Raw genomic sequence first — 13,382 nt, 5'->3', positions numbered from 1 at the left:
TGAGTGCCTGCTCCTGAGCTCCATGGGTGCCAGCACACCCAGGCTCTGGGTCAGGTGTTGGAGCCAGTGCTGTTGGGGACAGTCCCCAGCTCTGGCCACTCCTCTGTGTCCATGGTGCTTCTTTGTGGGAGGGGAAGGTGGCTCAGCCCCTCTCTGAGTGCCTGCTCCCCTCACAGTGCTGAGCCAGGACATCCCTCACATCTTTGCGCTCACCCTCTTCGAGGATTTCATCTACTGGACCGACTGGGAGACCAAATCCATCAACAGAGCCCACAAGACAACAGGAGCCAACAAGACCCTGCTGATCAGCACCTTGCACAGGCCCATGGACATCCACATCTACCACCCCTACCGCCAGCCTGACGGTGAGCAACGTGGGAAATGGATTTGCAGACAATTCTCAAGGCCTGACAAAAAGGCTCACACTGTATGCAAACCTTGAGATAAGAAATGCTGACTTGGAAATGCCATGGAATAGGACAGAGAGAGAGAAATGGAACTAGAAACAAGTTGCAAAGGGTGGCCTTGCAAATAAGACTGGATACTTTAGAGAAATAGAAGTGCAAATTCTCATTTTCATTTCTCACGGAGCACAGCTTGGGGGTGCTGGGGAACCACCTCAGGAAAGGGATGCGGGGGGATGCCAGGGAGCAGATGACAAGGGTCAGAGTGTCCCCAGCTTGGTCTGACTTGCTGCTGTCACCCTGCTCTCCCCAGTTCCCAACCACCCCTGCAAGACCAACAACGGCGGCTGCAGCAACCTCTGCCTGCTGTCCCCAGGTGGGGGGCACAAATGTGCCTGTCCCACCAACTTCTACCTGGGCAGTGATGGCAAAACCTGTGTGTCCAACTGCACTGCCAGCCAGGTAAGCTCCTGCCTGCCTGTCCCTGCCTGTCCCTGCCTGTCCTTTTGTGTCCCTGCCTGTCCTTTCCTATCACTGCCTGTCCCTGCCTGTCCCTGCCTGTCCCTGCCTGTCCCTGTGTGTCCTTTCCTGTCCTTTCCTGTCCTTTCCTGTCCTTTCCTGTCCTTTCCTGTCCCTTCCTGTCCCTTCCTGTCCTTTCCTGTCCCTGCCTGTCCCTGCCTGTCCTTTCCTGTCCCTTCCTGTCCCTTCCTGTCCCTGCCTGTCCTTTCCTGTCCTTTCCTGTCCCTTCCTGTCCTTTCCTGTCCCTGCCTGTCCTTTCCTGTTCCTCCCTGTCCCTGCCTGTCCTTTCCTGTCCTTTCCTGTCCTTTCCTGTCCCTTCCTGTCCTTTCCTGTCCCTTCCTGTCCTTTCCTGTCCCTTTCTGTCCCTGCCTGTCCCTGCCTGCCTGGGTATTCCCCATGCCCGTGTCCCTCCTGCCATGATCTCCCTAGTGATAATGAGGTGTTGTTTGGGTGCAGGCAGCACCTCCCTGCTGTGGCACCTCATGTTTGAAGTGGAGCCAGAGAACCTCCAGCTCTGGAATGTTCTTTTACCCCTCTCCTCAAATCCCAAGGGCCTGGGTGGGGTTAAGGCTTTGCTCTGGGTCAGGATTTGGGAATACCTGGAGGGGACAGCACAGGATCAGTGCCCTTGGCTCAGCTCACAGGGGATGAAATTTGGGGTCCCCCTCCCCATCCTGAACCACCCCACGAGCTGCTCTCTCCTTCAGTTTGTCTGCAAGAATGACAAGTGCATCCCTTTCTGGTGGAAATGCGACACCGAGGACGACTGCGGGGACCGGTCGGATGAGCCGGAGGATTGCCGTGAGTGCCAGGGGGTGACACAGCCCCAGCGTGTCCCAGCGTCCCCCAGGGTGTGCAGGGTGGCTGTTGGGACAGCCCCAGGGAGGGCAGGGTCAATCAGAGCAGGGTTCAGGGAGCAGTGGGACACATCTGTGCCATGGAGCAGGCCCCGAGCCCAGAATTGAATGCTGAGTCCAGAGGGTGTCCAGATGACACCAGAGGGGTGGAGCGAGGGTTTGAGGTTGAGATGTGCCCTGAGAATGTTCCTCAGAGCAAACCTGTGGCCCTGTGTTACCCCACAGCTGAGTTCAAGTGCAGGCCAGGGCAGTTCCAGTGCTCCACAGGGATCTGCACCAACCCCGCCTTCATCTGCGACGGCGACAACGACTGCCAGGACAACTCCGATGAGGCCAACTGTGGTAGGTTCCCTGTGTCCCCCTGTGACCCTCCACAGTGTGGAGATGCTGTTTGTCACCCCCCTGACTGTCACCTCTTCCCCAGACATCCACGTCTGCCTGCCCAGCCAGTTCAAGTGCACCAACACCAACCGCTGCATCCCCGGCATCTTCCGCTGCAACGGGCAGGACAACTGTGGGGATGGAGAGGATGAGAAGGACTGTCGTGAGTGGGGGGCTCTGGGGCTCAGCTGGGAGCTGCTGTGGGTCAGATTTGAGGGGCTCTTGGGGTGTTTGGCTCCCTGGGTTGTGCCAGGGCTTTCTCCATACCCCTGCTCTCTGCAGACCCTCTGTCCCCGCTGCTGTTTCCTAGTGGGAATGAAATCCTTAAGTCCCTTGAGCCTGTTGTCCAGCTGAGGGATCTGCCCTGTTTCCTAGTGGGAATGAAATCCTTAAGTCCCTTGAGCCTGTTGTCCAGCTGAGGGATCTGCCCTGTTTCCCAGTGGGAATGAAATCCTTAAGTCCCTTGATGTGGAATTTGAGCTGAGCCTGTAGCCCAGCTGAGGGATCTGGTGGCCTCTGCCCTCTTTCCGAGTGGGAATGAAATCCTTAATTCCCTCAAAGTGGATTTGGGCTGAGCCTGGATCTGGTGGCCTCTGCCCTCTTTCTGAGTGGAAATGAAATCCTTAATTCCCTCAAAGTGGATTTGGGCTGAGCCTGGATCTAGTGGCCTCTGCCCTCTTTCCGAGTGGGAATGAAATCTTTAATTCCCTCAAAGTGGATTTGGGCTGAGCCTGTAGCCCAGCTGAGGGATCTGGTGGCCTCTGCCCTGTCCCCTCATAGCTTGGAGTCTTCTGGGGCCATTTTATGGCTCTGCTCCATCTCCATGAGCACCCCTTGTGATCCCTGGAGCACCCACACACCTCTCGACCCCAGGGCTGATTTTTGGGGAAGGGAATGGCTGTCCCTGCCTGCCCTGCTGCCTTTCCTGACCCCCCCTTCTCCCTGCTGCAGCTGAGGTGACCTGTGCCCCCAACCAGTTCCAGTGTGCCATCACCAAGCGCTGCATCCCCCGGGTCTGGGTCTGTGACCGTGACAACGACTGCGTGGACGGCTCTGATGAACCTGCTAACTGCAGTAAGGCACCTGTGTGGGGAGGGGGCTCTGCCCACTGTAAAATGCCCACACCGGGCACCTCTGCGTGCTGGAGGGGTGGCAGGTCCCTGCTCTGTCCCTTCTTGGTCCCTGCTCTGTTTCTGCTCAGTTCCTGCCCAGTTCGACCTCGGTCCCTCCTCAGTCGCTGCTCAGTCCCTCCTTGGTTCCTCCTTGGTCTTTGCTCAGTTCTTGCTCAGTTCCTGCTCAATTCCTGCTCAGTTCTACCCCAGTTCCTGCTCAATTCCTGCTCAGTTCTACCCCAGTCCCTGCTCAGTCCCTGCTCAGTTCTACCTTGATCCCTGCTCAGTTCCTACTCAGTTCCTGCTCAGTTCTACCCCAGTCCCTGCTCATTCCCTGCTCAGTCCCTGCTCAGTTCTAACTCAATTCCTGCTCACTCCCTCTCTCAGTCCCTGTGAGCAGTGGCTGATGCTGTTGCTGGCTCTGTCCTGCTGGGATCCTCCTCCCCTGACTTCTCCCTGGAGAACTGCATGAAAGGGAGGAGTACCCCAAGCTCTCACCCATCTCCAGGCTGTCCATCAGCCCTGCAGAGAGCAGCACAGGCCTGAGCAGTGCCCTGTGTCCCATTTGTCCCCTGCAGCCCAGATGACCTGTGGTGTGGACGAGTTCCGCTGCAAGGACTCGGGCAGGTGCATCCCAGCACGCTGGAAATGTGACGGGGAGGACGACTGTGGGGATGGATCTGATGAGCCCAAGGAGGAATGCGGTGAGCAGGGGCCCTGGGGACAAGCCAGTGGCATTTGTGTCCCTGTTCTCTGAGGGACAGGCTGGCCTGGAGCTGGCTGGCTCCTCTGGGGTGTCCCAGGAGCTCCAGCTGCTCCTCTCTGGGTGGCGTGGGCAGGGCTGGGTGAGAGGGAGGTACAAGGGCAGTGCTGACCCCTGTCCTGGTCCCTGTCCCTGTCCTGTCCCTCCCCATGCTCAGGGCAGTGCTGACCCTGTCCCTGTCCCTGTCCCATCCATGCCCTCCTTCAGGGCAGTGCTGACACCTGTCCCTGTCCCATCCTCCTGTCATACAAGGCAGTGCTGACCCCTGTCCCTGTCCCATCCCTTCCATCGTGTGGAGCAGTGCTGACCCCTGGCCTGTCCCAGCCCTGTTCCTGTCCCCATTGTCCACCCAGATGAGTGCACGTGTGAGCCGTACCAGTTCCCTGTCCTGTCCCTGTCCCTGCTGTCCCTGTCCCTGAGCTGTCCCTGTCCCTGTCTGTGCCCTGTCCCTGTCCCCATTGTCCCCCCAGACGAGCGCATGTGTGAGCTGTACCAGTTCTCTGTTCTGTCCCTGTCCCTTTCCCTGACCTGTCCCTGCCCTGTCCCTGTCCTGTCCCTGTCACTGTCCCCCCAGACGAGCGCACGTGTGAGCCGTACCAGTTCCCTGCCCTGTCCCTGCCCTGTCCCTGTCCCTGCCCTGTCCCTGACCTGTCCCCATTGTCCCCCCAGACGAGCGCACGTGCGAGCCGTACCAGTTCCCTGCCCTGTCCTGTCCCTGTCCCTGACTTGTCCCTGTCCCTGCTGTCCCTGTCCCTGTCCCTGACCTGTCCCTGTCCCTGCTGTCCCTGTCCCTGTGCCTGTCCTGTCCCTGTCCCTGCCCTGTCCCTATCCCTGACCTGTCCCTGCTGTCCCCCCAGACGAGCGCACATGTGAGCTGTACCAGTTCCCTGTCCTGTCCCTGCCCTGTCCCTGCCCTGTCCCTGTCCCTGATCTGTCCCTGTCCTGTCCCTGTCCCTGTCCCTGAGCTGTCCCTGTCCCTGAGCTGTCCCTGCTGTCCCCCCAGACGAGCGCACGTGCGAGCCGTACCAGTTCCGCTGCAAGAACAACCGCTGCGTGCCGGGCCGCTGGCAGTGCGACTACGACAACGACTGCGGGGACAACTCTGACGAGGAGAGCTGCAGTACGTGCCACCCCCAGCCCCTGCTGTCCCCAGCACTGCACAGGGGACAGCTTTGGGGCCCCCAGCCCCTCCTGTGCTGTTAGGTTGGTGGTTGGGAGAGACAAGGACAGCCAGGACAGCCAGGACACAGCTGTCCCTGTGCCATCCATGGGGGCAGCACTGTCCCTGTCCCTGTGCCTTCCATGGGGGCAGCACTGTCCCTGTCCCTGTGCCTTCCATGGGGGCAGCACTGTCCCTGTCCCTGTGCCATCCATGGGGGCAGCACTGTCCCTGTCCCTGTACCCTCCTTTGGGGCAGCACTGTCCCTGTCCCTGTGCCATCCATGCCCTCCTTTGGGGCAGCACTGTCCTTGACCCTGTGCCATCCATGCCCAACTTTGGGGCAGTGGTGACCCTGACCCTGTGCCATCCATTCCCTCCTTTGGGGACAGTGGTGACCCTGTCCCTGTGCCATCCATGCCCTCCTTTGGGGCAGCACTGACCCCTGTCCATGCCCTCCTTTGGGGACAGTGGTGACCCTGTCCCTGTGCCATCCATGCCCTCCTTTGGGGCAGTGCTGTCCCTGTCCCTCTCCCTGTCCCTGTCCCTGTGCCATCCATGCCCTCCTTTGGGGACAGTGGTGACCCTGTCCCTGTCCCTGTGCCATCCATGCCCTCCTTTGGGGCAGTGCTGACCCTGTCCCTGTGCCAAGGGGACACCCCAAAGGTGACAAGTGGCACTGAAGGGGTGACCCCAACACACTCCCTGCAGGAGCATGGAGGGCCCAGCAGAGTCACCTGAGGGCACCTTGTCCTGCTTTGCCACCAAGCATCGCCCCCTGTGTCACCCCCTGCCTGGCAGTGCCACCTGGGATGGCGGTGGGGACAACGCAGAGGGTTCAAAGCTGCCCATGGGATGGCACCAGGGTCTGCTGCCAGATCCTGTCCCACCCCACAGCACACAGAGGGGTTCAGGGTACCCATGGGGTGGCACCAGGGTCTGCTGCCAGATCCTGTCCCACCCCACAGCACCCAAAGGGGTCCAGGCTGTCCATGGGGTGGCACCAGGGTCTGCTTCTTGATCCTGTCCCACCCCACAGCACCCAGAGGAGTTCAGGGTACCCATGGGGTGGCACCAAGGTCTGCTGCTTGATCCTCTCCCACCCCACAGCACCCAGAGGGTTCAAAGCTGCCCATGGGATGGCACCAGGGTCTGCTGCCCGTCCCTCTCCCACCCCACAGCACACAGAGGGTTCCAGGCTGCCCATGGGGTGGCACCAGGGTCTGCTGCTTGATCCTCTCCCACCCCACAGCACCCAGAGGGTTCAAAGCTGCCCATGGGATGGCACCAGGGTCTGCTGCCTGTCCCTCTCCCACCCCACAGCACCCAGAGGGTTCCAGACTCCCTGTGAGATGGCACCAGGGTCTGCTGCCAGACCCTCTCCCACCCCTCAGTGCCCACTGGGTCCCTCTGTCATCTTGCAGCTCTTCAGGGTGCAGCTTTTGGTTTTCTTTTTTGTTGACTTCCCGTCGTGTTTTTGAGTTTGTGCCATTTCACTTCATCTTATGTTTTTCTCCATTTTCACACTGTCGGTATGGGGCGCTCAGAGGTAGGTTCCTGCCAAAATCTTTTAATTCCATGTTACAGTCTCTCTAAACCCAATGAAGACAATAATTTCTAGGTGAGGGGCTGGGACTGGACAATCCAGGTGGATTTTCTGAGCATCAGCACCAGCATCTCCCTCCGTGGAAGCACAGCTGGGGAGGGTCTGACCCTGCTGCTCTGCAGGGCTCTGCATGGCTTGGATTTGGCTCCAAAACCCATCCCCACCTGCCTCTCCCTGTTCTCCTCTTCCCCACAGTCCTGTGCCATGAATGGGGGGGTCCCTGTGCCCCAATACCCCTCTGGGGGCTATAGGGAGGGGAAGGGTCCCAAAAGCCATCCCAGGTGGGCGGCTGTGCCAGGTGCCATCCTCCTGGATGTGGCACTGGCTGTGCCAGTGAGCTGTGAGCTGTCCCCATGCCCTGTGAGGGGGCACAGGGATGGGCACTGCTGCAGTTCCTCCTGCCTGGGGGCCAGCTGGGGTGGGCAGCAGTGGGGCTGGTGCTGCCCTGTGGAGAGTGAGTGACCTCAGTGGCCACAGTGTCCCCCAAAACCCCCACAGGGAGTGGGCTGGGAGTTGGTACCAGCTGTGCCCCTCTGCCAGCTCCCACAGCTCTGCCTGTACCCCATATCCCCAGTGCCACCAGCCGTGTGTCCCTGTCACCCTGTGCCCCCTCAGCTGCTGGCCAGGGACACCCCCTGCCCTCAGGTTGTCCCCACACTCAGGGCACTCTCTGTGCTCTGTCCTCAGCACCCAGGCCCTGCTCTGAGAGCGAGTTCTCCTGCGCCAACGGCCGCTGCATCGCGGGCAGGTGGAAATGCGACGGCGACCACGACTGCGCCGACGGCTCCGACGAGGTACGAGCAGGACGGGGACACTTCCCCCCACTTCCCCTGGGGCTGTGGCAGCAGGACAGGGGCCTGCCATGGCCACCGTGTCCCTTGCTTGTCCCCTGCAGAAAGACTGCACCCCTCGCTGCGAGATTGACCAGTTCAAGTGCAAGAACGGGCACTGCATCCCCATGCGCTGGCGCTGCGACGCCGACGCCGACTGCATGGATGGCAGCGACGAGGAGAACTGTGGCACAGGGGGTAATGGCACTGCTGGATGTCCCCTGGGGCTGCTGGTGTCCCCCACTCCCTGTCCTGGTGTCGTTGTGTCCCTGCTGTGGGTGGGAGCGCTCCCCTCTGTGTGTGTGTGTCCCACTCTGGAGCACGCACAGACATGGAAACCCCCCAGGCCTGGAGACCCCCTGTGCATGCTGGAAATTGGAATTGCAGCCCCAGGGTGGGGTTTTGGCAGGAGGGCAGCACGAGCTGGCACGTCCCCTCTTGCAGTGACACGTCCCATCTTACACTGACACATCCCCTCTTTCACTGACACATCCCCTCTTGCACTGATGTGTCCCCTACTGCACTGAAATGTCCCCCCTTACACTGATGTGTCCCCCCGTGCACTGACACATCCCCTCTTGCACTGCCATGTCCCCCACTGCACTGACATGTCCCCTGTTCCACTGCCATGTCCCTCCTTACACTGACATGTCCCCTGTTGCTCTTCCATGTCCCCCCTTGCACTGCCATGTCCCCCCTTGCTCTGCCATGTCCCCCTTGCACTGCCATGTCCCCTGTTGCTCTGCCATGTCCCCCCTTGCTCTGCCATGTCCCCCTTTGCACTGACATGTCCCCCATTACACTGACACATCCCTTCTTGCACTGCCATGTCCCCCATTGCACTGCCATGTTCCCCTTGCACTGACATGTCCCCTCTTGCTCTGCCATGTCCCCATTACACTGACATGTCCCCCTTGCTCTGCCATGTCCCCCATTACACTGACATGTCCCCTGTTGCTCTGCCATCTCCCCCCTTGCACTGTCATGTCTGCTCTTGCTCTGCCATGTCCCCCTTGCACTGCCATGTCCCCCCTTGCTCTGCCATGTCCCCCCTTGCTCTGCCATGTCCCCGTTGCTCTGCCATGTCCCCCTTGCACTGACATGTCCCCCTTGCACTGTCACAGTCCGCACGTGTCCCCTGGACGAGTTCCAGTGCAACAACACCCTGTGCAAGCCCCTGGCCTGGAAATGTGACGGGGAGGACGATTGTGGGGACAACTCGGACGAGAATCCCGAGGAGTGCTGTGAGTGACACTGCCCCCAAGCCCTCACACAGCCCAGGATGGGGGGACACTCCTGGAGCCTGAGCACCAGAGGGGGACCAGAGAGTCTGGGGGGGACCTCTGGGGGGTGAGGGGTTGGAGGTTGTGACAGTGTTCACAGGGGCCCGAGGATGAGGGAAGAGATGAGGATCTGACTCTGTGTTTCAGAAGGCTTGATTAATTATTTTTAATATTATTATTAATAACTTTAATAATATTATTATTTATAATATTATCTAGAACCTATATAATATAATATAATATAATGTATAATATACTTATAATATATTTAATATATTATTTTAATTTTATAATTATAATTAATATGTTTATAATTTAATTTAGAAATAATTTTATTTTAATTTAATTTTAATTTAATTTATCATTAATTTTAATAATATATTTAATAATTTTACTATTATTATATTATATTATATTATATTATATTATATATACTCTATTATATTAAAACTTTATATTAAAACTATACTAGAAGAATAGAAGAAAGGATTTCATCAGAAGGCTTGAAGGAATAGAATAGGAATGGAATGATAAATAAAATCTTGTGACTGACCAGAGAGTCCGAGACAGCTGGGCTGTGATTGGCCATTAATTAGAAACAACCACATGAGACCAATCACAGATGCACCTGTTGCATTCCACAGCAGCAGATAACCATTGTTTACACTTTGTTCCTGAGGCCTCTTAGCTTCTCAGGAGAAAAAATCCTAAGGAAAGGATTTTTCATAAAAGATGTCTGTGACAGGAGGTGACTCTGATGGAGGGGCTGCTGGTGGGGAGGGGGCTGAGGATTTTTCATAAACCGTGTCTGTGACAGGAGGTGACTCTGATTGAGGGGCTGCTGGTGGGGAGGGGGCTGAGGATTTTTCATAAACCATGTCTGTGACAGGAGGTGACTCTGATTGAGGGGCTGGGTGAGGAGAGGGCTCCCAGCAGCCAGATTGTCTTTGCTTCAGTCTCTTTGCTTCAGCCTCCGGAGCCCGCTCGGCCGCGTGGGACAGCCCTGAGCGGAGAGCTGAGAGGGGGCAGAGGCCGAGCAGCAGCTCGTGTGACATGTGTGACAGCCTGGCTCCGGCGTCTCCTTTCACCGTCACCGTTTGTTTCTGTTTGCTGGTGCAGTGAAATTCCAGTGTCCCCCCAACAGACCGTTCCGCTGCAAGAACGACCGGGTGTGTCTGTGGATCGGTCGGCAGTGCGACGGGATCGACAACTGTGGCGACAACACCGATGAGAAGGACTGCGGTGAGTGGGGCTGATTCTTCTCCCTCAGCTCTGCCATTGCAGCTCTGAAATGCTGCTCAGTGTCCAAAAGGTGCTGCTTGAGCACTGGGGGCAGGACACCAGTGACATCTGCTGCTGTTTGTGCTGCCCGACTCCTTGGTGTGCTCTTGTTCCAATCCGTCCTTAAGAACGGGGTTCGTGGATTTGATCTCAGGGTGTAAAAAGAACCCACACGGCACAGGGGGTTTGCAGTGATAATCAAAACAAATGCACCTTTATTGAATGATCACAGCAAAATGTGATAGAGGGATTAAGGGAGAGAAAAAAAAAAGAGAAAGAGAGAAAAAGGGGGTATAGATATAGCTACCAAACGTAGAGACGAAGTCTTTTGGTCCAGTCCAGCTGAGGATCCCCTGTTACATTGGGGAGATCTCAAAATCTCTTGCTAACTCAGAGGTTTTTATTATTATAATTCTATTGAAAATTGTGAGTTGAGGGGAAACAGATACAATAAGGAATAGATGTAACAGGTAGTCCATGCTCTCAGCAGTAAACGAGAGCCATTGTCTTCTTGGTCCAGCGGTCACAACCTGCAGGCAAACATCTCACTTTGGTCAGCTTTGGTCCCCCACACACCTGCCCCGGGCTGGGGGTTTCAGTCCCAGTCCTTGGAAGGAGCAGAGGGGCCTTTTCACATGGGGGTTCCATGTCTCAGTCCTTGGAAGGAGCAGAGGGGCCTTTTCACATGGGGGTTCCGTGTCTCAGTCCTTGGAAGGAGCAGAGGGGCCTTTTCACATGGGGGTTTCATGTCTCAGTCCTTGATGGAGAGGCTCCTCACATCTCAGTCTGTCTGTCACGGTGGTTGTAAAACAGGTGAGGGTCTTCTGTGGGAGACCACCCGAAACTCAAGAGAAGTCCAGCCAAGCTGAGAGGTGGGACAGCTTCCAAGGCTGTTGTTGCAAACAGGGCACGGTGCCCCCTTCTTCTTCTCATTGGGCTCAGTGTAGCATACAGCAAACAACACCTGTGAAAACAAGAACTCAGCACTGTGCTCTCAGGTCTCGGGGCCTTTGGCGTGTGTAACTTTCTCCTACAGGGCTAGACAGGGAGGGTCTTCTCTTCAGTGGTCCCCAAATGACGATCGTGAGGCAGATGAGGGAAAATTCGGACAGATTCTCACAGCTCTCCTGGCCACAGGAGGTGTCATGGCTTTCACAGCACATCAGGACATGGAAACTGTGATGCATATTCAGAGAGAAGGCATGGAACTGGCAGCCTGGGAGAGAAGCAGGAGTATGGCAGGCATTGTCGTTTTCTGAGCCTCACAGCCCTGAGCCTGCCTGGCCAAGGTGCCTGGAGGTCACTGTGGCCCTTGGGATGGTCCTCCCAGAGCCCAAAGTTCAGCCCAGATGTTGGGGTTGGCTTTTCCCAGTCTTTCCTCCCAAAATCAGGTGTTGGGATTGGCTTTTGGTCTTTCCTCCCAAAATCAGGTGTTGGGGTTGGCTTTGCCCAGTCGTTCCTCCCAAAATCAGGTGTTGGAGTTGGCTTTTGGTGTTGGGGTTGGCTTTTGGTCTTTCCTCCCAAAATCAGGTGTTGGGGTTGGCTTTTCCCAGTCTTTCCTCCCAAAATCAGGTTGGGGTTGGCTTTTCCCAGTCTTTCCTCCCAAAATCAGGTGTTGGGGTTGGCTTTTGGTGTTGGGGTTGGCTTTTGGTCTTTCCTCCCAAAATCAGGGTGTGGATGCAGGGTCCCAAGTCCCTGCCTGCTCCCAGAGGGTCCCATGGGGATGGGGGTCACAGCTGCTGTCCCTCACCCTCAGAGTCACCCACGGCCAAGCCCAAGAGCTGCAGCCGGGACAAGAATGAGTTCCTGTGTGCGAACAAGAAGTGCATCAGTGCCAACCTCAGCTGCAACTTCTTCGATGACTGTGGAGATGGTTCTGATGAGGAATCCTGCTCCCAAGGTGGGTGGGGGAGCTGGGGGCCTGGTGGGGACTGGGGGGAACTCGCTGTGACACGCGTGTGACACACGTGTCCCACCACAGAGCACAAGTCATACGACTGCAAGACCAACACCACCATGTGTGGGGATGAGGCCCGCTGCGTCCAGTCCCGGTCTACCTCCTACTGCACCTGCCGTGGAGGATTCCAGAAGGTTCCAGACAAGAATTTTTGCCAAGGTACGCTGCTGGAGAGGCCTCAGGATCGGGCTGTGGGGTTTGGTTTTTACCAGTGAGATGTGATTTCACAGCTGGGATGGGGCTGGGGTGGCCAACACCGCCATGTTGGGGATGAGGCCCACTGTATCCAACACCACCATGTGTGGGGACAAGGCCCACTGTGTCCAACACCACCATGTTGGGGATGAGGCCCAGTGTGTCCAACACCACCATGTGTGGGGACAACGCCCACTATGTCCAACACCACCATGTGTGGGGATGAGGCCCACTGTGTCCAACACCACCATGTGTGGGGACGAGGCCCACTGTGTCCAACACCACCATGTGTGGGGACAAGGCCCACTGTGTCCAACACCACCATGTGTGGGGATGAGGCCCACTGTGTCCAACACCACCATGTGTGGGGACGAGGCCCACTGTGTCCAACACCACCATGTGTGGGGACAAGGCCCACTGTGTCCAACACCGCCATGTTGGGGATGAGGCCCAGTGTGTCCAACACTGCCATGTGTGGGGACAAGGCCCACTGTGTCCAACACCACCATGTGTGGGGATGAGGCCCAGTGTGTCCAGCACCGCCATGTTGGGGATGAGGCCCAGTGTGTCCAACGCTGCCATGTTGGGGATGAGGCGCAGTGTGTCCAACACTGCCATGTTGGGGATGAGGCCCACTGTATCCAACACCACCATGTGTGGGGACAAGGCTCACTGTGTCCAACACCACTATGTTGGGGATGAGGCCCACTGTATCCAACACCACCATGTGTGGGGAGGAGGCCCACTGTGTCCAACACCGCCATGTGTGGGGACAAGGCCCACTGTGTCCAACACCACCATGTGTGGGGATGAGGCCCAGTGTGTCCAACACCGCCATGTTGGGGATGAGGCCCAGTGTGTCCAACACTGCCATGTTGGGGATGAGGCCCAGTGTGTCCAACACCACCATGTGTGGGGATGAGGCCCACTGTGTCCAACACCGCCATGTTGGGGATGAGGCCCAGTGTGTCCAACACTGCCATGTTGGGGATGAGGCCCACTGTATCCAACACCACCATGTGTGGGGACAAGGCCC

At 57.2% G+C, this 13,382-nt stretch overlaps 1 protein-coding gene across 5 annotated transcripts in view; it reads left to right on the top strand.

Moving 5' to 3' along the window:
* The window catches only part of LRP1 (LDL receptor related protein 1), a 131,319-nt gene that overhangs the window by 104,899 nt on the left and 13,038 nt on the right, over window positions 1-13,382 (top strand). For 4 of the 5 annotated variants that reach the window (XM_071455986.1, XM_071455985.1, XM_071455983.1 and 1 more), the window contains exons 61-74: window positions 177-365; window positions 718-866; window positions 1,631-1,724; window positions 2,006-2,122; window positions 2,205-2,324; window positions 3,113-3,235; window positions 3,852-3,977; window positions 5,040-5,156; window positions 7,488-7,594; window positions 7,696-7,828; window positions 8,755-8,874; window positions 10,033-10,155; window positions 11,951-12,094; window positions 12,176-12,310. In XM_071455986.1, the coding sequence (XP_071312087.1) occupies window positions 177-365; window positions 718-866; window positions 1,631-1,724; window positions 2,006-2,122; window positions 2,205-2,324; window positions 3,113-3,235; window positions 3,852-3,977; window positions 5,040-5,156; window positions 7,488-7,594; window positions 7,696-7,828; window positions 8,755-8,874; window positions 10,033-10,155; window positions 11,951-12,094; window positions 12,176-12,310 (1,797 nt within the window). The remainder of the gene's footprint in view (window positions 1-176; window positions 366-717; window positions 867-1,630; window positions 1,725-2,005; window positions 2,123-2,204; window positions 2,325-3,112; window positions 3,236-3,851; window positions 3,978-5,039; window positions 5,157-7,487; window positions 7,595-7,695; window positions 7,829-8,754; window positions 8,875-10,032; window positions 10,156-11,950; window positions 12,095-12,175; window positions 12,311-13,382) is intronic. The other variant, XM_071455987.1, reaches the window with a different exon arrangement.

Source organism: Agelaius tricolor, unplaced genomic scaffold, assembly GCF_023055355.1.
Source record: "Agelaius tricolor isolate 1412-34295 unplaced genomic scaffold, bAgeTri1.0.p SCAF_55, whole genome shotgun sequence".
In the NCBI taxonomy this organism is placed as follows: Eukaryota; Metazoa; Chordata; class Aves; order Passeriformes; family Icteridae; genus Agelaius; species Agelaius tricolor.
This window is presented reverse-complemented; position numbering and strand designations above follow the sequence as displayed.